At 51.9% G+C, this 22,402-nt stretch overlaps 1 protein-coding gene across 1 annotated transcript; it reads right to left on the bottom strand.

Annotated features, from left to right (window-relative positions):
- Nucleotides 1-9,150: 9,150 nt before the first annotated feature.
- Nucleotides 9,151-14,731, bottom strand: TCF15 (transcription factor 15). Its single transcript, XM_045084011.1, has 2 exons — nucleotides 14,142-14,731; nucleotides 9,151-9,611 (listed from the first exon to the last, which is right to left on the bottom strand). Exons 1-2 carry the CDS (start codon nucleotides 14,667-14,669, stop codon nucleotides 9,537-9,539), a joined length of 603 nt encoding a protein of 200 aa, XP_044939946.1. The 5' UTR covers nucleotides 14,670-14,731; the 3' UTR covers nucleotides 9,151-9,536.
- Between the last annotated feature and the right edge of the window lie 7,671 nt (nucleotides 14,732-22,402).

The following is a 22,402-nucleotide window of genomic DNA, read 5'->3' as shown; positions in this document are numbered from 1 at the left end:
ACAGGCCAAGTCCCTGCCCTCCTTTTAGCTTCTATTCTAGCTGAAGGAGGCAGACAGTAAATATGAGGCATACGTAAATAAATGTCATAGTGTCAGGTAGCAATAACTTGTGAAGAAAAACTAAGAGAAGTCAAGGGGATAAAGATTGGTAAAGAGTTCTTCAGAATGATGAAAAAGTTTGTAATGTTTCTGGTGATGATGCGCAACGTTGTGACTGTACCACTGAATTATACATTTAAACCTGATGAAAATGGTGAATTTTTATGTTATATATATTTTACCACAATAAAAATAAAACAGACTGGTGGAGGCGTGCTATTGTAGCTAGGGTGGTCAAGGCAGGCCTCCTGGAGGAGGTGGCATTTGAGAAGAGATCCAAATGAAGGGAATTAGTAAGCCCTGAGGATATAGTGGGAAGAGCACTCTAGGCAGAGGGAAGCAGAAGCAAAGGCCATGAGCCTGGAGTGTTCTAAGGACTGAAAGGACACTGGTGTGCCTGGGGCCCAGAGAGCAAGCTGGGAGAGGGAGGGAAATGAGGCTGCCGGGGGCGGGTGGCAGGAGCTGGCACGCCAGAGAGAATTGGTTTATAAGGGCAGTGGGAAGACAGTGCAGGGTTGGGCGGGGGAGGAACCTGAATTTTCCCAAGGCCCTACAACTCAGAAATAGCTGAGCTGGCAGTCCACAATACCCAGTCCCAAGCCATGAGCACACAACATCCAGAAGAGATGTCTAGGGGTCCCTGGACCCCACATGATGCTCGGTTGTCATGAGGGTTTTTGGAGGAGCGTAGGTTCATCATTGCTTTCATCACAGTCCCAGAGGGGTTCTTTATAATCCCTACATTGAAGGTGACCTTGTGCTTACAAAGGAGAAAGATAGGGAGTTTTTGAATATTGGACCGATGAGGTCCAAGCTATGCTTTTAGAAAAATTACTTTGGCTATTCATCACGACATTATTCATACAGGAAAATATTGGAAGCATCCTTAATGTTCACCACGAGTGGCCACATTAATTATATTACGGCACAACTGTCCATAGAAGGGAATACGATGCAGCTATAAAGACGAAAAAGGGGAGCGCCTGGGTGGCTCAGTGGGTTAAGCCGCTGCCTTCGGCTCAGGTCATGATCTCAGGGTGCTGGGATCGAGTCCTGCATCGGGCTCTCTGCTCAGCAGGGAGCCTGCTTCCCTTCCTCTCTCTCTGCCTGCCTCTCTGCCTACTTGTGATCTCTCTCTGTCAAATAAATAAATAAAATCTTTAAAAAAAAAAGAAAAAAAAAGACGAAAAAGGGATCTCTTTATGCACTAGTATGGAACGGGTCCAAGATACATTTTTAAGTAAATGAAGCAACATGCAGACCAGGCTGCATAATAAGCTTCTATTTGTGCTTTTTTAAAAGGGAGGAGGCAAGATTATAGATCTGGGTTTGCTTCTCTATGCACAGAATATCTTTGGCAACATTCGCAAGAAAATAGCCAATGGAAACCTTACCTCATATGGGTTTTATGAAGATGAAATGAGTTAATATTACATAATTGCTCTGAAGAGTGCCTGGTACATAATAGGCACTCAAGGAGATTTTGTTGGATAAAATAAGAGAGGGGCTGCCTCAGGGGACGGAAGGAGTGACTCGGTTTGGGGAAGGTGCTTAGTTTTCACCCAATGCTCTTAGGCACCTTTTGAATTGGGTACTACAGGCAAACATTGCAATATATTTTTTTTATTGTTAAAATTAAACATATCTCGATAGATAAAAGATAATCTGAGGGGGTCAGAGACTGGAAGGAGGTCCCGCCCAGCCTCCCCGGGAATTAGCTGGAATTGGTCAAAGGCTACATTGTGTGGTGTGAAAATCAGGATGGGAGGAAAAAGCGTGGGGGGGGGGGGAGTGGGGGGTGGGGGGGACACCAAAACACCCACGCCCCAGGGCCCACTATAAAAAGCACATTTAAAAACACCAGACTGGAAACGTTTTTTTTAACTATTATTATTATTTTTTTAAATAGCCAAAGCACGTCCCCCCAGGAGGCGTGTTGCAGCTGCGGGCCTGGGCCTCGGCAGTTCCCAGGTGATGTCAGTCCTGGCCAGGCGCCAGCCCCGGCCCCTTGGAGACGGTCTTGGTGGGTTCAGCTTGACTGTTTTTCCTTCCTGAGACTTGAGGACACCTTCCTGTCTCAAAGAAAGCAGCCTTTCCAGGGCTTTCTGAGAGCCGGGGCTGGGGGTGCATGGGGGGGGCGGTGGGTCTGGCTGAAGGGGAGGGAGAGGCAGGGGGAGGGGGGACAAGAGTTGGGGGGGTGCTGTCTCCAGGAGCGCAGTGAATAGTGAGAGCCAAAGACAGGCCTAGCTCAGTGGCTCCTTACCCATCCCACAGGGGGCAGGAGAGGGTGTGCTCCTTGGGAATCCAAGGCCCGCCTCTCTGACCCCATCCTCCCCATGCCCTGACTGCTGCCTGGGGGACCAGCTAGGGTGGGGTGGGGTTGGGGGGCAAGAGATGTTCCCACGGAGTTCCCAGCTGGTCAGCGCCTTTCCTCCTCCCTAAGCTCTGGGCCCATCCTGCTCTCCCTTTTGGTTAAAGGCTTGTTGCCAGTATCTTCTGAGCTTCCAGGCCGCGTGGGTTTTCTGCAGACCGGATGAGCCACAGATCTGGGTTCGAGGCATGACAGCACCCCTAGCTGGGTGACCTGAGGCCGTCCGCTACTTCCTTATGAGCATCATCTGTGACATGGGTATAACAGACCTTGCAGTGCGGTGTGTAGATTGAGACAGCGGGATGCCCCTGGGTCCCTCTGCAGGTGTCTGCTGAGCAGCCCCTTCGTGCTGGCCCTGTGTCTCGAACTGGGGGTGCTGCGCAATGTGGTGCAGCCCAGGGAGGGTGGTGGGCAGGGGCTCTGGCCTGGCTTTGGGGCCTGGGGAGAGTTGCCTTTTGCCTTGAAAGCTCAGCTGTTAGTTAGCCCCTGGGCAGGAAAGAAAGGAGGTGAAGAGGGCAGGCTCTGTACCCTGTGTGACCTGGGGGAGCCATGAGGATGCTAGAAGCCCCTGGCTCGCTGGGGTGGGGAGCAGTAAGTGGGTTCCCTGGCCTCTGCCCACTGTAGCTAGGGACGTGTTTGGCTGCTTCACAGAGTTGCTCCTGAGGCATGAGGAGATTGTCAGTTATTTTCAGGGGGGCCCTGGAACCCGCAGACGCCCCATCGTTCCTCTGGCGCAGGGTGGGCTAGACAATTTTGCAGAGCTTTTCATACTCAGCAAAGCCTTCCCTGGCCTCAGAGCATCAGCCCTGTTTCCTATATTCTCTCCCAGAACCTCCTCCCCACCATGCCCTAGAAGCACCTGTCACATTTTTATTTGCTCAGAGCCTGCTTTTTTGATAGACTGTGGCCTCTACGAGCCCAGGTACGACATCTGTCTTATTCTCTGATCATCCCTAGAGCCTTGCATGGTTCACAGAGCAGCTTGACACGTGTTTGTTGACTGACTGACTGACAGTCCAAGCCACCTACCTGCAGCTGGTCTATGGTGTTAAATTCTATCCTATGCCTCCTGATGAATTTTCCCTCCTCTCTGTGGCTTAGGCCATGGGAGCTGGGGCCAGACCCTCTGGATTCACATCATGACTATGCCATCACCTGGCTGGGTGGCCTTCGACTTGGTTTTCTAGACTGAGATGAGGACGATGAGAGAACTTAGATAGGCAGGCTGTGGCCTAGATTATGTGAGGCCATGTGTGTAAGGCTCTTGGAGCAGTGCCTCTGACTGGGGAGCCCCAACAAGGTCACTTCCTCTCATGCATATCTCTGCTTTGGAATGTGTCACCAGGCAATGAAAACAGTGACTGCAACACATGGAATCTGGTTCTGGCTCATCTCTGACTCACTGTGACATTGGGGATGTGCCTTGCCAGCTCTGGGCCTCAGTTTCCCCATTGGTGACCTGAAGGGCTCCAGAGGCCATTCCACCGAGAGCCTCCAGGAGTCTGTGTTTGAGCCTCTCCAAGTCTGGGAGCATCGGTAAGGCCAGGGAGCCCATGGAAGATGCGGGTTCTGGGGCCCACCCCCCAGACTCCGACTTCCTCCATGCAGGCTGGGCCCTGGACTCCTCAGGGCACACTGAGGCAGAGGTGCAACCTGAGCTGTGCAATGCCAGAAGCTCAGGTTCACTTGGAGTCCTCTGGGACCAGACACACACAGACCTGATGATGCTGTGTGGTTGAGCCAGGACATCTGGTTCAAAGGCACTCGCTCACCAGCTTCCCTGTGACCTTGAGCAGATTCTTTAACCTCCCTGTACCTCCCAGTTTCTTATCTACAAAATAGGGCAATAGGAACATCTGGGTGGCTCAGTTGGTTAAGCATCTGCCTTGAGCTCAGGTCATGATCCCGGGGTACTGAGGTCAAGTCCCGGGTCAGACTCCCTGCTCAGTGGGGAGCCTGCTTCTTCCGCTACCTGCCTCTCCTCCTGCTTGTGTGCTCCCTTGCTCTCTCTCTCGGACAAATAAATAAACACAATATTTATTTTAAAATGGGGCAATAAGTACAGACTTGTCGAGTAGGCTAGATGGATTAACTTATGGAAAGTGCATGGACCAAGGATTGACACATAGCAGATTTTCAAAAAGTGAGGCATTTTTCCAAGCTTAGAGGCTCTGGGCATTAAGAAACAACAACTCTTAAATTCTATTAGCCTTCCCTCCTACAAGGCCAGTCTGCCCCGTCTATGAAGCCCCCCGTCCACCGTGAGCAGACTGCTGAGATGAGGAAAACCGACACCCAGAGAGGGGAAGATACCCAGCTCAGGTCACACAGGAGCGGCAGCCAACAAGCCAACCCAGGCCAGGGCTCCTGCTTTCCAGCCTGTTCACCCTCAACACCTCCCCAGTTTCCAGGCCCTGCTGGCCTGCCCTCTGACCCTGGCCCCCTGGGAGCCTGATCCCAGGCCCGTGGGGTCTCCAAGTCTGTTCTGGATTAGATACGCTGAGAAGCAAACGCTGCCCCCACCCCCAGCAGGCTGCCGGGCGGGACCCGTGCACACAGCTGCTGAGGCTCACAGGGACATAAATCATGGTGGCAGGAGGCTCAGGGACTGGGACCACCCTAGCCTCCCAAAGGGCGTGGGGGCCTGGGAGTCATGGACAGGGACGCCTGAGTCCACCAGGGTTTTCTCTATCCTCAGTTGGAGCAGCTGAAGTGAGGGCGAGTCAGAGGAGGCAGGAGACCATCTGGCAGGCCTTACATCCTCACAAGCCAAAGTCTCGACTTTGTTCTAACTTTTTATTCTGCAATCGTTTCCAAACATCCAGAGAAGTAAAAAGTGGTGCAGAGAACTCCAATATGCCCTTTACCTGGATTCCCAAAGTTTGAGCCGTTTGCCACATCGGCAGGATCCTTCTCTTGCCCACATGTGTTTTTCCAGCGTAGGGCTCCTCTACCCCTCAGTGATACCCAGGGGCATTATTTCTTAAGCACAAGGATATCCTCTTACATAACCATACTGTTAGCAAATTCGAAAAATGGAACGTTGCTCCAGTACTTTTATCCAATCTATTGTTCTTATTCTGACTTTGTCATCTGTCTTCTCTAGCATATCCCCCTCTCCCCTGCCATACCCGGGGCTTGCGGACCCAGTTCAGGGTCACGTCCTGCATTTTGTTTTCTGGGTCTCAACTCTGGAAACCATATCCACAAGAGGTAAAACACACGGCAGAAGGAGATGCAGACATTTAACTTAACCTGTATGTCTTGTAAATTGATAGTTTTGTAAATCTTCAATTTATATATATTTTTTAAAAGGTCTTATTTGAGAGAGCAAGAAAGAGAGGGTATGAGCAGGGGGAGAGGCAGAGGGAGAAGCAGACTCCCCACTGAACTGGGAGCCTGATGTGGGACTTGATCCTAGGATCTGGGGACCATGACCTAAGCCAAAGGCAGACACTTCACCCAGTGCCCCTGTAAATCCTCTATTTGATATTCTCATGATAATGCTTTGTATTTGTGACCGTGTGTGGATGCTTAAGAGTTAACCTGCTAAATCTACCACACATTTTTGGAATTTTGTTTTTTGGTGTTTTTTAATCTAACAGGAGCCTCATAAAATGGAGGACCAGTGAGGGGAGTTTAGGCAGTAGAGGAGCCCTGCCTGGAGGAAGGGGTGCTGCCTTCTCAGTCCTGCTCAGATCCCAAAATTGCACAACGGTGGCCCACTGGTGTTCTTCTCTGGGCTTTGGCATCCCTCATTGCCACGGGCAACCTCTGAGGTCTTCCACCTGTGGTTATGAAATTTGGGAAGAAAGCCCTGTGGGTCATGGAGGCTACCCGGGTTCCTAGGGACCCAGGAGGGCCAGGGACTCACTGGGAGACCCGAGGGAGGCTGCTTCTTCTGGACTGACTCAGTCCCTTCATTGTGAAATGGGGGCCTCGGAGACCATTTTCACGTCGGTGTTCCTAGTGTCTAAGAAATTTTGGGTAGAGATTGCAACCAGAAATCTAAGCCTCCCCTTTAGGGTCTCAGGTGGCCTGGCTGGACTGAGGCTCAGGGGTGCCTGTAAGCGGCAAAGTGCATGAGATGGCGAACTGTGCAGCCGTGACCAAGTCTGAAGGGGCTTTCTTTTTTGGTGCGAAACAGTGTGTGTGCAAGGCCGCCGCTTGTATGGGAAAACAATGTCTGTGTGGCTTGCCTATAGAGGCAAAGCCTGTTCCTGCAGGAATCCCTGAGACCCTGATGAAGAGTAATTGTCTCCCAGAACAGGAATTCAGTGGCTGGGCAGGAGGGAGATGTGTGGCTGCTTTATTCTCTTTGGTATCTCTTAGCTGTGGGCTCTGTAAGTGTATCCATTTCACAGGAAATACAATGGGAAGAACCTGGTGTGAACAGAAGTGCAAGAGAGGCTCCGGGATGCTCTCACAGCCACTTCCTGGTCTGCACACGGGGTACACGAGTGTGTGCAGCTTGTGAAAACTCACTGAGCTGCACACTTACTGGCAGGTGCACTTTCTTGCATGTGAATTGTACTTCAGGGGAAAGCTGTAACCGAGTACGCTGTACATGATTGTTTCGGTGTCCGTTTTACAAAAACTCTGCAGGATGACAGCGCTAACTGCGGTGATCTTTGGGATGGGTGCTATTTCTAGGGTCTTGCAGCGCTGAAATGTTTTACAGTGAAAACAGAAGCAGAGAAACCAATGGCTGCTTTTTCAGAACCAGAGATCAGGAGAGAGCACTTTTGGAAGGACACACAGGAAAGGACTTCCAGCCACTGCCTTTGGGGAGGAGCCAGAGGGAGGTATGGGATTACTTACCCCATGCAGAAATGGTCTATTAAAAACTATTTAACAAGGCAAAAAAATGCTTATCATTCTGTCCCAGCTATTCTTGCTGGTGATGGACTGGCCTGGGGAGGCCTGGGACGGAGGTCGTGCAATTTCTCTGGGGTCACCCGGCAAATCTGGTGGCAGAAGTGGGCCTCCAGCCCCCAGCACCCAAGTGTCTGCTGTCCCCGCTCCAGGTTTCCTGCCATTGACAAGTCACAGTCCTTTCCTATGGCTTTGCCAGGGGCTGCCTGGCCCTGGGCAGACACAGGGAGCACAATGTGCTTTCCTAATTAGCTCCCCCAGGGGGAAGCATGACTACACTGGGACAGGATAGGCAAGCCCCATGTCCCTGGAACCCACGGGACATGGGGTAGAGGGTGCGTGGAAAGATCTCCCGGGCTGGACCTCAGCCCCTTGGGGCCCTCCTTCCTCTACTTCTCACCAAAGAGGTTAAATGTGGTGGTTTCATGGTCACTCCAACCTGGACTGACCCTCTTGTTCTCCCGGAGCCTCGGTTTTCGTCTGTGAGGCAGATAGGGGTGGGTCTGGCTCTCCGCTGTGGGGTCTGGCATGGAGACCGTGCTCAGTATCTTTTAGTCTGCGGAATGGGCAGCCCCATCTCGGGCTCAGTCAAAAGGTCAAACGCAGAGCAGAGTGGATACAAGCATGGACTCTGGCCAGGCGTCTGTCAGTAAACACTAAATAAAAGTGTTTGTTAAATTCATTTTTCAAATAGGCATGAGTGTACCCAGAGGCAAGGGTGGCTGCCCGGCTTGGCCACCTTTCCTTACCTCCAGCCTCCTGAGCCTCTCTGATTCTGGCCTCAAAGGGACTGTTCCAGCCAGAGAGCCGAAGGCACTTGGCTGTACCACCCAGCTGTCCCCATCACCATCGTGACTGAATCTGCAAGATGGGGAAACACCAGCCCTCACCTTGCAGGCCTGCTAGAGAAGCATCGGGGCCCTGGGGGGCTGGCACTCCAGTGGGGCATCTCCAGGGCCGGGGAAGGCTTTAGGGGTGGACAGACCTCACCTCATCATCCTGCCATATGCCTTGGGGGGGTCACACTGCTCCTCCAAATCATCTCAGCTAAAACAAGGGTAAGAACATCCCATTAGTGCATTCACTTGCATGTGTGGGAGCTGCGTGCCTACATGGCCCCGTCTGCAAAAACACGGATAAGGGAGAGGTTACAGTATAGAACATTCATCAGGCGGAACACACAGTTACTAAACAGACGAGGCCATCCTTTACCTTTGCGTGCTGACTTGGGATGACAGCCAACCTAGGTCAGGGAGAGCAGTGCAAGGTGCAGAAAGCACGGACAACACACTATTGTTTGTGTAAAGAGTGGGAGAAAGTTAACATATACATATATTTCTGTCCTTGCTTGGCTATTCATAGGGAATGGGACAAGATCTGGGAATGGGACCGATCACAAAATGTGGCGGCTAAGGCTGCCTGAAGGGAGAGCTGGTGGCTGGAGGGTACAAAGAAGGGAAGCTTCCCTGTATTTCCTCTCGTACCTCTTGAAGTCTGTACTGTGCGGATCAATAGATTCCTTACTCAAAAATAAATCAGATTAAGATTTCTTGACCAACCGCCACAGACAGCTAAGGGCTGTTCAAGAAGACTGTGAAGTCTGGTTATCTTGACTTCTGGAGACGGTCCTCCTGCCTCCCCCCGTGCCCCCCCATTCCCGTCCCACAGCCCCACCCCCTTCAGGGCAGAGGGCAGCACCTGTGACATCTGGGCCTCTGCCAAGTCTAGGAGAGGGGCCGCCTCTGACCTCTGATGTCCCTAGTCCTCACCCAACCCCCCATCACCATTCTTCAGCTGGGAACATCTTTTATTTAAAAATACTTTTTTATTTTAAACCCACCAATTCTCTCTCTCTCTTACACACACACACACACACATCCCCACACTCATTCACAGATATGCACACATCCTCTGTCACCAACAGTCTTTGTTTTTCCAAAAGTTCAGCCTTGTCTCTGACCGGCCAGGGCTGGGGCTGGCTGGCTGGGTCCTCATAGCTCTCTGGGGTGCAGTGGAGATGTCCCAGGGAGCCTGCCCACAGGGTCATGGGCCCAGACCATTGTCTCCTGGTCCCAACACGAAAGAGGTTTGCATTGGGCTCCTGGGGTCTTCTCCCCTGTTTAACCAGTGGCTGGCCTCTGGCCTTCTTCTCCAGGGTCCTGCTTGGAACAAATGCCACAGGGGTCTAGGCTCATCTCCGCGGCACTCGGAGGGGGGTCACCCCCCTCACCTTCAAGCAGCTGCCCCCCAGGTCACGGCGGCCGCCCTGCAAGAGGAAAGAGAAAGTTCGGTCAGGTCACCGTGAACACTGGAACTAACCTGTGTGTCCAGCAACAGGGGACTTGATAAATAAATCACGGCCGCACAATGAAGTTCTCCACAGCAGAACGCCAAAGGGAGTCTTTGTGACTGACAGGGAATGATGGAGAGACAACTGCATTTAAGGACAAAGGCAAGAACTGAGTGAATGTTCCTGTGTGCTGAGACGTCTGGAGAGAAGGGCACATGGGAAATTGCTAACAGGTTTCCTCAGAGGACAGGGATTTCATGGGGGACAAGGCATGATGGGTGGGAAGGAGGTTTTCTCTCTTTCGTTCTTTCTTTTTAATGCGATGTACTTTTTTACTCTTTTTGTTTCTTGTAATTTCATTTTATGTAATTTGTTACTTTTTTTTTTTTAAAAACCCAATACATTTAAAATAATATTAAATGGTAAAACAAATGAACTCCACAGTGGTCCTCCTAACTGCCTGATTGTATGCCCAGTGGCTTACGCATCAACGTTCCAAAGTAGACTGTGGATTTCTAGCCTCCCTGCCTTCATTCAGGGCCTTCTCTCTGCCAGGAACACGCACTCTGGTCCTGTCTCCCTGGGAGGTTTCTCTATTCCTGCCATTACCCAGCACTTCCGGGGATATTTCAACTGGGAGAAACTTGGAAGGGGAAGACAGAGTTTCTTTTTGTTCCCCCCTCAGGCTGGGAGCTGAGGGAGGAGTAGAGAAAACGTCCTCACTCCATAATCCTGGTTGTAGCCCTGAGCCCAACATGAGTGGGTGCCAACTACTGCCCCTTGAATCCGTGCTGCTCACTGGGAGATGAGCTCATGGTGGCACCCCTGAAGTCACCTGTCCCTCAGCCCGCAGGGACCATCCCTATCTGGTGATCTGAGGTCTGATGTGGGGCTATCATCCTCGCTGTAAGTCAGTGAGGTCCCAGGCATTAGAGCACCCCTCTGTTGAGGCCTCCAGCCGCTTAAGGCCAAGCCGAGAGGCACCCAGCCAGTTGGTTAAAAAAAAGTTGGGCTAGAAATCCGAGTTGTCTTGCAGTTCTGCCTCCAGGACCTGCTGGTGTCTGAAATCCCACCGTCAATGCTCACCCCACCGAGCCTGGCTAGGAGATGGGGGGACAGGCCTCCTTCTTAGCCATCTAGAGAAATAGCCAACCATCTGGGAGCTCTGCCCCCTGCCCCCTCCGTCCTGGGCCCAGGTTGGGGCAGATCCATCCAGATGTGAGCCCAGCCTCCCTCGAGGCTCTCTGGGCCCAGGGACAACGTGTTCATTCACAGGCAGGGCTATTTTGAGGGCTGAGGCCACAGTCCCAGCAGAGCCGCGGGGCTTAGGCTTCTCAGACAAATCTGGCAGGAGTGGCTGAGAAGGGGGGACAGGCGTGGGGGGGAGGGGGTGTAGTGTTGGGGGATTAAAAAACCCGCCTCCCACTCTTTCACGACCTCAGGGACAGGGGGAGCCATCTCTCAGCCAAGTCTGGCAGTCATCAGGAGACCCCAGTCTCATGCTAATGCTGGGACTATTGGCCTCCCTGAGATTGTGTCCTCATCTACAAAATGGGGTCGAAATGATTCTGCTGCCATCCCAGGGTGCAGGCTGTTGCAGACGCAGCTGTGAAAGAGGCTTGCAGACAGCCAAACGCACTTAGAAGGGACCCTGACCAGGACCCCACTTCTCTGTCCCCGAGAAAGTCAGTGCCCAGGGCTCTGGGAAGCTGAGTAGGGCTTGAGTGAAATGGATCCAGGCTTCAATCCCTGCTCTGCCATGGACTACCCATGGGCAGGTGACTTCACCGCACTGAGCCTGTCTCCCTGTGTGTAAAGCAAAGTCACGGTGACGATCATACGCATTCAGCTAGTTAAAGCCCTTAGTACCGTGTCAGACACACAGATAAAGCATTCAAGTAGATATTCACAAGTATCATTATCGGCATCAGCCAGTGAGGGTACCTCCTTGCCTCCCCCCCACCCTCTGTGCCCCTCTCTGTGCCTGAACTGTGTACGCCAGCTGGGCGGCGGGGGTGCTTTCCAAGATGATCCTACCCACCCCCAACTCCGGGTGACAAAGGGGGAAACAGTAGAGACAAGAACCCTCCTTCCGTCTCCCACTTGCTATTTCTAAAGAACCACACTTGACCCCTCCTTAGACAGAAAGATCCTACAGAGAGCCTGGTGGTCCCTTGTGACCCCGTCCTCAGACTAGCCATGTGGGAGGGAGGGGGTGGCTCAGAGTTAAGCAGCAGAATCTGGGCCTTGGAGCTCTCTGGCCCCCTGAGCTCAGAAGGGGGACCCTGCAGTGGCTCCATGAGAGTCCATTTTCTTTCAGTTGAGCCTTCGAGGGGCCAGAGCTGGCCAGGATCGCCCCTCTTGCCTATTCCCAGAGGAGCCTGTGGGGGAAAGCATGGCTTCTGCAGCCAAATTTGGCTAGGTTCTTGGTCCTGTAACAGATCGCGGGGAAACAGCCAGACCCAGGCGAATAAATCCCTATGATCCACAGGACAGGCTGAACCCAGCAGAGAAGGCCCCCCACCCTGCCCCGCTGCAAGTGTGGGTGCATAGCAGATGTGACTTCTCCCGCAGGCCTGCGGTTATAACTCGCCAGCCCCCTGCCCTCCCTCCCCAATAACCTTTCCCACTTCCCAATCAGGCAGGCTTGAGTTCAAACCCTCACTCCATCATGGACAGCGTCTCTAAGCAGGTGGGGGCCACCAGAGCACCTCTGCCACTAAGGGGTTTTAATGGGTGATGAGTGCTTAGCCCAGGAAATCAGTGCCCATCACGACTGCCTCCCCTCTGTGCTCTACCACCTTCAACGTCTTTCCCCTTCCTTCTCTATATCATGTTTTCTGACGCCAACTCTTGGGGTGCCCTGCTCCTAGAACACTTTTCCGTATCCACTCATCTGTCTGCCTGTTCCCAAGCATGTGTCAGGAATTCAGCCCCTAGCTGGGAGCTTCCTCTGGGCTCCCACAGTCTCTTGGTGCTCTGCCTTCCCACCAGGAGACTGTGGCCTCCCTGTCTTCATCCCCATTCCCTTGCCCTGGCCCTGGGAATTCATGACTGTGGTTGGGGCCCCACGACCTGCTTCTCTGGGAATGTTCTCAGAGCCAACAAAAGACAGCTATTGGGTAGATAAGGTTGGCTGAACTGAAGGAACAGGTGAAGGGCAGTCCGAGGGTTATCACCAAGGGCCCGGCCAGCCCTCTGCATCCCAGGCCAGGTACATGAAGGCCCACATGGCTTTCCCACACCACCTGGAACACCAGCCGGGGCCCACAGCTGGGAGTTGGCAGGGTACAAGTCAGGCAGAGCCTGAGACGACTGAGTCAGGGAATCTGAAGCAGCCATGGGGGTGAGAGGCCAGGCTGGGAGTCTGATGAGTCAGAAGAAGACAGTCTGGGGCCAGGACACATGGGCTTCCCCAGGACAGAGTGAAGCAGGGGGCCTAGAGCGGCTATAAGAACCAAAGAGTGGGGAACTCAGAGTCTGACTCTAATTCTCTGTGCCCTTTCACTTTCCAAAAGGCTGTGGTTCAGTCAGGGGATCCCCCAGTCTCACTACCTCCATATGTAAATGCTAGCTGCTGGAATCCAAAGCTTTCACGCAGACCAGCTTCCCTACTGTAGGAGAAGGCTAGGACAAGAGAGGGAAAGGTAGGGGATGAAGCAGGCTCCTTGGGGCCTAAGCAGGAGAAGAAACTTCCAACCAGGAGAGCTCCCTTTCAACCTCTGCAGTTACTCAGCCCCCTCCGCCCCCTACCAGGCTGGTTCTCATCCTTCTGTGGGGGGACACACCACAGGAGCTCAGCTCCAGCTCCATCCAGCTGACTCAATGGTGACCTCGCCCCCACTCTCTATCCCTTTTGTGAAGACCCCCTTCTTCACTCCTACTGCTCATTAGCTGGCCATCTCAGATTTTTAGTTGGAGGTACGTGTTTCCTCTTCTCAGTCTCCTGCCTTTGGGTCAAGTCTTAGGATGGCGGACAATTATTTTACTGGTGGGGGAAGTTCATGGCAAACGTGGACCAGCAAGCAACAAAACCTGCGTTGTGGCTTCCCAGGTGAGCAAATGCGGGCATGCGATCACACCCCCCTGAGCCTCAGATCCTCATCTGTGATAAAATGGGCAGAATAACTACCTGCCTGGGAGTTCTCGTGAGGGTCAAAGAGGAGGAGGAATGCAGCTCGCACCTGGGAAGCGCTTAATAAAATGATGGCCTTTCTAACTACTTCTCACGCTCTTTCCCCAGCACACCTTCAGTTAAAGGGGTGCCCTTCAAGGAGCCAGCTCCGTTTTCTGGGCTTTCCCGCACCACTTCTGTTTGGGGGACTTCGAGCGAGTGGTTCTGTTCCACATCAAACCCTGGGCTTGGAGCGCCGCAGCCCCCGACAAACTTCCTGTCTCTTCCCCCTCTCTTCGTTGGGGTCTCCGCTCCTCTTCTGCTTCCCTAGGAGGCCCCGACCCCGCTAACCCCCGACCCGCGGCTACAGTCCTGGGGCTCCGCGCACTCACCCCTTTGCGCTGGTTGCTGAGGCAGAAGGTGCAGATGGAGCGCGGCTGGCGGCCGCCGTCGGGGGCGGCGGGGACCGCGCTCTTGGCACTGCCGGCCGCACGGAAGCACGGCTGCCCGTCGTCGGCAGCGTCGCCCAGCAGCAGCACGTTGGCCAGGTGCGCGATGTAGCTGGACGCCAGGCGTAGCGTCTCGATCTTGGACAGCTTGCGGTCCACCGGCTCGGTGGGGATAAGCGTGCGCAGCGCTGTGAAGGCCGTGTTCACGCTCTGTGTGCGGTCCCGCTCCCGCGCGTTGGCCGCCTGCCGCTGTCGCACCACCACCACAGGACCCGCGCCGCCGCCGCCGCCGCTCGCCCGCCGCCCGCCCCCGGGGCCCGGGCCGCGCCGCGCCGCCTCCAGCCCCTCGCAGCAGCCAAACGACTGGTCGGACGCGTCGCTCTCGCTGCGGTTCTCCTCGTCCTCGCTTAGCAGCCGCACGTCCGGGTACAGCACGTGCGCGCCGACGGGGCGCAGCAGCGCGAACGCCATCGGCTCGGGGCCGCGTCTCTCCGTGCGCCGCGTCTCAGCGTCTGCCGCGCCCCGCCTTGCGCTCTCGCGCGCTCCCACGGCCCCGCCGGCCGCCGCCTTATAGCCGGGGAGGGGCCAATCACGAGGCCGCCCCGGCGGGGGCGGAGGCCGCCGCCCTGACCAATGGGGAGGCGCCCTTCGCGCTCCGGCCAATGGCGAAGCGCCCACCGCCCCCGTTCCCCAGGTTGAAAGCAGCCCGGGAGCCAAGCCGCCCGCCCTGAAGGCTCCAGGCAGCGCAAGCGAGCCGGGCAAGTGTCTGGGGAGTTTGGTTGCGTGGGCGGGGGGTGTCTGGGTGGCTGGGATGGGGTGTGCCCAGGTCTGGACTCTTTATCTTTGGTCTAGACCCGCAGAGAGACTCTCAAGGCTTGTTTCCTCGTTCGGTAAGAGGGTTGCAGAGAAACCAGCTCGGGGTTTTCCCGCCCCCACGTTCTGATACTGTGGTTTTGCAGCTTTCTTGTGTGTAAGAGCTGGGGAAGGGGGCTGTTGGCATGACAGATTCCCGGGTTCCTCCCGTTCTGATTCAGCAGGTTTGGAACGGGACCAAACCCAGGAATCTGCATTAGGATGGTGTCCATGGAGAGCACTTAAGAGAAACACTAATCTTTCCAAATAAGGATTACACAGTGTCACATCCTCAACGGCAAACTTTAAAAAAAAAAAAAAAAGCGGGGGTGGGGGTGGGGGACAAGGACAGCACAACAAACCAGTACTTCATTCATTCATTTATTCATCCAACAAATATTTCTTGGGTGTCTGCGTTGTCAGGAATGGTTTTAGGTCTGTGAATAGAAAGGTGACAAACTCTTTGCCCTCATGGAAATCGACATTTTGGTTGAGGCCTTACTGTGTGCTGGCCACCATGCTGAGGGCTATACTGATCTTTACTACTCCTTGTTGACGTTGTGGGGGAGTATCCCCGATTTACAGATCAGAGAGCTCTAGCCATCAGTCTTACAAGAGGTGAGTGGAGGCTTTAGCCACAGCCTGTTTGACTTCACCATCACCCGTGGCCTACTAACCCTCACCACCAATAAAACACAGATTACTTTCCTGTAATCTCCACAATCCCACTCTGGCTCCAAATCCATGCCCCTCTCTTTCCTCGGAATGGCACCGAGAGAGAGAGAGAGAGAGGGGGGGGGGGAGAAAGGTGTGACTGTCTTTCCTTGTTGCCTTCCTTCCTTTCTTCCTTCCTTAGGGAAACCTTAGATTGTTGAGTCTGACATGTTCTCTTTCTTGGGGGCCCTGGGAAGAATTACTGAGCTGTTGATGGCGGCTGGGGTCTCCACGCTGTGCCCCCTTCCCAGCTCCATCCTGGGGAATGGTCCAACCTGTACCCTTAGGATTTGAAAATAACTCTCTTCAACCTGAATGCATCTATGTGGTAGAGAGGGCACAGGGACTGAAGGCAAAGGGTTTCTAGATGGGTTTTTGGCTTGTTTTCCTTTCTGGGCCTCAGGTTTTTTGAAGATGACTCCCAGTTCTGCCACACTCCTTTCCTGGCTTCTCCTACCCAGGGCAGAATGGGGGAAGGGAGCTAGAGGGTTTCCCTTGGCTGTCGGGAGAGCAGCCCCTGAGGTCTTCAAGCCCCAGGGTCTGTGGGAATTTCTGTTCCCACACCTGGCTCCCCCACCCCTCCTCATTTGACCGTGACCCCAGCCAGGCTGGGCTTTGGGGAAGAGGAGAAGGAGCCTGCGCAGGCCCCCTCCCCACAGGGCTAGTCCCACGCAGCCCCAGGCCAGGCTGCTGCTTCCTGAGCCGATGAGTTATTACCGGGAGATTTCCTTCCCTGTCGGCGCCTCCTCACAGGGGCTCTGGGCTCCCTTCACTTTCGCTTTCTCCCCCTTCTCCCCCTCTCTTCTGCTCTCAGTCCTCAGGCAGCTTGAAATTCCTCTGTCCGGCCCCCTCCTCATTCCAGCTCCAGGTTGGAGAAGCCAAACAGGGCATGAACTGGGCCCGGAAGCCAGGGAGGGCTTACTTGCTAGGCTCATTCATTCACTCGCTCCTCAGGCAGGCTTTGACTCTGGGGACCCTGGGAGTAAAATAAAACCATGAATGAGACTGAGTTAGGCCTTCAGAAAGCGAGCTGTAAACAAAGAACTCCAGGACAGTGTGATGGGAGCCATAAGCCTGCCTCCTAGAGCCCCGGTCCAGCCCAGGGGTAGCTGCCTCGTGGAGTTCGGTTTCCTGCTCTGAAAACTGGGGATAATATTAGCACCACTCCCTAGGGCTAGTGATGGTTCCAAGAATGCATGCCGGTTAAGCCGTGGCCTGGCACCTATCGAGAACTCAACACATAAGAGGAGTTTGTGCTGAATCTCTTAGAGGCTGGCTGCAGGTGGAGGAGAGAGCCATGGCCAGCAAAGACTGAGCAGCTTTGACTCTTCCCAGTCCCATCCCTGGGAGTGGGCATGGGGCTCCTTGCCACATTCTTAGCTCACCCACGCGAGGGGCTCAACTCCTTCCATTCCCTGTCCTCTGTCTCTGCTCCACCCACACTTCTTCCTCACTGCCTGTGGAGCCCACATCTGCTGTGCACCCACCTGGATACCCCCTAGCTTAGTCCCTCACTTTCTTCCTGTCTTCCCTTAAATCTCACCTCCTCAGGGAGGCCTTCCCCCACCACAGCCCCTACCCCCTCATCCCTGCTAGCACCCCCACAACTCTCCCTCTCCACTTCATCTTGCTTTCCTTCTTTCCATGCACCTGTTACTGCTTCTCTTCCTTCATCTGCAAATATTAATTGAGCACCTACTATGTGCCAGGCACAGTTCTGGGTCTGGGGCATACAGCAGTGAATGTACTACATAATTAGCTGGCTCCCTCCGCTGGAACATAAGCGTCATGGGGCAAGGGCACGGTATTTTGCTCATCTCATCTCCTCTCTATCACAACCTTCCAAGGTAGGCATCGTTATTATTCCCAATTTACAGATGAAGACCCCCAAGGTCCCAAGAGCGGGGAGTGACTTTCTTGATTGAGGTTGCTCTGTGGGCCAAGGGGATCTCAGGTCGGTCATACTCTTCCCCAGCCACAGGGCCTCTCTGGCAGCCCAGAGGTGTGGGAGGTCTGAGAAGGAGTCTGTCTGGTAAGAGGAGGAGAGTCTTTTTTTTTTTTTTTTTAAGATTTTATTTATTTATTTGACAAAGAGATAGAAAGTACAAGTAGGCAGAGAGGCAGGCAGAGGAGAGGGAGAAGCAGTTTCCCCAATCATCAGGGATCCCAATGTGTGCCTGGATCCCAGGACCCCAGGATCACAATCCCAGGTAGCCTCTTAACTGACTGAGGCACCAGACACCCCTAAATGCAGCTTCATGGTGAAGCCCGCTTTGCTGCTCTCCTGCCTTGGTGCAATCTGGCTTGTTGATCACACTGTATCCTGACTTCTCTCCCTTTGTCGCTGATTCCTCACTCTCCTTTCCTTCCCCACACAGGACACCCACTCTAATATATTTTTTTAAAGACTTCATTTTTTTTTTTTTTTAAAGAGCAGTATTAGGTTTACAACAGAATTGAGAAGGCACAGAGCTTTCCCCTCTTCCCTTTGCCCTGCCGCAAATAACCTCCCCATTATCAGTGCCACTTGCCAGAGTGGTGCATCTGTGACAATTAATGAACCTACATTGACCTATCATTATCATCTAGAGACCATAGGTGACTTTGGGATTCGCTCCTGCTGTTGTACAGTCTGTGGGTTTGGGCAAATGTTTATAATGACATCATTATCTTACCATCATTATGGTCTCATACTGACCATTTTCATTGTCCTAAAATTCCTCTATACACTGCCTGTTCATCTACATTGCATGCCTGCCACTGCTGATCTTTTAATCATCTCTATAGTTTTGCCTTTTCTAGAATGTCATATAGTTGGGATCATACAGTACATAGCCATGTCAGATTGACTTCTTTCTCTTAGAAATATGCATTTAAGTTTCCTCCATGTCTTTTTGTGGCTTGAAGATGCATTTTTAAAGCATTGAATAATATTCCATTGTCTGGATGTATCACACTTATTTGGCCATCCACCTACTGGAGAAATCTTGGCTGCTTCCAAAGTTTGGTTATTATGAATAAGGCTGCTGTAAGCATTGTGTGCAGGTTTTTGTGCAAACATAAATTTTCCACTCCTTTGGAGCATGATTGTTGGATTGTATGATTTGCTTTCTTATTGTTGAATTTTACGAGTTCTTTGAATATGTTGGATAACAGTCCTTAATTGGATGTGTCTTTTGCAAATATTTTCTTCCAGTCTGGGGCATGTCTTGTCATTCTCTTGACAAAGTATTCCATAGAGAAGAAGCTTTTGATTTTAATGAAGTCCAGCTTCAAAGAACTTTCCCGTTCTTTCTTTGATGGATCTTGTCTTTGGGGTTGGATCTAAAAGTCTTTACCACATACAAGGTCATCTAGGTTTTCTCCTATGCTGTCTTCTAGGTATTTTATAGTCTTGTGTTTTACATTTAGGTCTGTGATCCATTTTGAGTTAAATTTTGTGAAAAGTGTAAGGTCTGTGTCTAGATTCATGTTTTTGCTAATGGATGCCCAGAGTCCAGTTGTTCCAACAACATTTGTTGAAGGGACCATCTTTACTTCATCATATTGCCTTTGATCCTTGTCCAGGGTCAGTTGGCTATAATTATGAGGGTCTATTTCTGGGCTCTCCATTCTGTTCAGTTGATCTTTTTGTCGATTATGCTGCCATTATAATGCTGTGTTGATAACTGTAGTTTTCTCGTGAGTCTTGAAGTTGGATAGAATCAGTCTCCAGCTTTGTTCTTCTCCTTCAATATTGTGTTGGCTCCTCTGGGTCCACTAAATATTGGCGATGTGTGTCTTTGAATATGCCTATGTCCTCATAAACTATGTGGGGCTGATTCATGTGAGTGGGTTATTAATGAACACAAATGGTAGTTTCTATAGATCTGTTTGGTAGGTTGGTTTGTTTACTTGACACTGTGCTCTGTGGGCTGACTCTAACTCAAGTGCACTCCTTCTAACCGCTGCTTAGTATGTATAGTGTATATGCACCTACCAGGCCTCCTTTTCCATTGCCTTTAGTGATGGATCCTATGGTCGCCTCTGACTTGTGCATCTCTAAGCACAGCTGTGATGGACCTCTGGTGCATGACTCTCACAGACTCCTGTGTGTGTTTCTCTGGGATAGACACCCAAGGACAGGATTTTGGGGCAGAGATAATGCACACACTTAGCATAAGCTCTCTCTGACTGTGCTCTGGGATGGCTGCTCCAGTCCACATGCCCAGTGGGCTTGAGGCACCCTCAGCCTCATGTCATCCCTGGCACTTGAAATGATCTGATTTCCTGTTTTAATCTGCATTTCTCTATGATGACAGAGAAATGGGTTTTTTCCATCTCATTATGCTTGCCTCCTCCACTAGACTGTGAGTTTTCCAGGGCATGGGGTGGAGCCTAGTATCCTAGGCCAGAGCTTGGCACACTGTGGGCAATGAGGAATACTTGTTGAGTGAATGAAGACATGAAAAGGCTGGTGCCCAACCTCCCACCCCTACTCTGTACCTAGATGGTATAGAGTACCATCTGTCTCTATCTTGTATACCATCTATCTATCTATCTTGGGCATAGATAAGAGACGCAGCAGAAGGACAAAGTCCCACACATTAATCTGCTTGGAGAAGAAGACTCATGAAAGTATTTATTGAGGGCCTTGTTTGGGTCAAGAACTCATCGACCTATTACTTGCCATCTCAAGTTCAGTCAGGCAAGATGAAAATATTTTTCTCTGTCACATTCAAAGTGTTTACAGATCCTGCACTCTGTGCTGTGGTATCTGGGCTGGAAGAGGGCCCACCATGACCCTTGTCTCTCGGTATTTCCACCCTTGTGCAGACCCTTCCCCCAACGAATCACTTCTGGCTTGTGTGACCAAAAGAACCTGGCAGAAGAGATAGTAGCTGATAAAAGCATTGAGCTTCTGCCTCAATCTCTTGAATCACCCACTCTGGGGACAGCAACCACCCCGTGATGAGGATATACTGGTTATCCTGTGGAGAGGTCCCCCAGCTTGAAGGCAGCACCAGCTGGCCAGCCCTGTGGGTGAGCCTCCTTGGGTGTTTGTCCTGAATTCCCGACCCAAAGGAACTGTTAGAAAGAGCAAAGATAAGAAAGAAAGGCACAGATAGATAAAGATAATGAATAATGATTGATGTCGTAAGCCCCTAAGTTTAGTGTCTTTTGTTGTGTCACCTTAGACAACTAAAGCAGGTGGTGTCAGGGACCCAGGCTCTGTCTATCTTTTTGTTCCATCGTATGTGGCCTCTACCCTCTAAGTTGTCTCAGACCAAAATGGCTGCAGGGGGGGTTCTGTTGGCAAAAAGGAGAAAGAAGAGGAAGAAGGAAGGGCATGCTTCACCCTTTAAGGACACTTGTCAGGGAGTTATAATCACACTTCTACTACTTTTGTTCCCTTGATCAGACCTTGTTATGGGCCCTTACGCTACTGAAAAGGAGGCTGGGAAATGTAGTCTTCACTGCAGGTGGCCACACGGCCACTGAATACTGGGTTTCTATTAGAGGAAAAGAGTGGAAGACTGGATACCAGGAAACAACCAGGAATGTCTGCCATCATGTGGTTGAGTCTGCAGACAGGGAGCCTGACTGCTTGGGTTTACCTCTCTGCTTTCCAAAGCTGTATGACCCTGAACATTTGACTGAGTTTCTCTGTGCCTCAGTTTCCTCATCTGTAAAACAAGGATCCCCCTAGAGTCTGTCTGCGGAGGGTGGCTGTGAGGAAAGGGGAGCCATCCTGGCACACAGTGTGTGGTGTGTAAGTGCTAACTGTTATCATTAGTTCATCTTTACAAGTGTTTTCCCAAGGTTACATGGTCGCTAAGTGAGGGATGCAGAATTTGGTGTGATAGCAATTGACCCCAAGATCCAGGTCAGTACCTGGCATGTAACAAGCATCCAGAAATATCTGTTGCATGAGTGTGTTAAACATTTAGACTGCCCTTAAACAGGTTTTATTCTGCTGTTCTGTTCAGGCTACTGAGAAAGTTCCATTGACCTCAGTCATGGGGTTCCTCTGGCTGGTTTCTTCAATTCCACTACCAGAACTCAGTCCCTCAAGGACCCTCCAGGCCATCATTTTCAAGAGAGAATTCCTGGGAGCTATTGTTCTGGAAGGTGCCCAGAATTCCATGATTTAAAAGTCTGGGGAGCTGCATTTGGCATCCCCCTTCTAGAGAGTTGTAGCACTTTTACATGTTAAAGGCTCTGAGAAATCCTGCAGTGAATCAGCTTATCAGTCTGCATTCTAATCTTCATTTTCTAGTCTCATTTGACCATAGACCCTCCTACCCAACCCCCCACCCCCACCCCAAGCCAGACGCCTAACAGAGAATATAGTTTGGCAGACGCCTCTCTGCCTGTTATCAGGCTGTTATCAGTGATATCCACTGCAGTGTGAGTGGGTATCCTCCTCTTTCTTGAGAGCATGTCTCCTAGGAGTGAGGGGGGAGTGAGTAGGGGGCACTGGTTACCAGGCAGAGCAGAGTTAAGAGGGGGACCTCCAGGCATTTTCCCAGAACACTACTCTCTAAGGGACACTAAAATGTTATTGGAAATGTAACATGTTGGGGAGAAAAAATGTGTTTCCTGCCATTTCTGTAAAGGGAAGTGTAGTGAAAATTGAAACATAATAATAATAATTA

Source organism: Mustela putorius, unplaced genomic scaffold (genome assembly GCF_011764305.1).
Source record: "Mustela putorius furo isolate JIRA1106 unplaced genomic scaffold, ASM1176430v1.1 tig00000743_pilon_pilon_pilon, whole genome shotgun sequence".
Taxonomy (NCBI): domain Eukaryota; kingdom Metazoa; phylum Chordata; class Mammalia; order Carnivora; family Mustelidae; genus Mustela; species Mustela putorius.
This window is presented reverse-complemented; position numbering and strand designations above follow the sequence as displayed.

Bases quoted from the DNA above. Each gene is read 5' to 3' on its own strand.
- TCF15 (XM_045084011.1), bottom strand. From the start codon at position 14,669: ATGGCGTTCGCGCTGCTGCGCCCCGTCGGCGCGCACGTGCTGTACCCG. The intron at 9,612-14,141 runs GTGAGTGCGCGG...TTCCTCTTGCAG, and splicing joins TCAGCAACCAGCGCAAAGGG to GGCGGCCGCCGTGACCTGGG.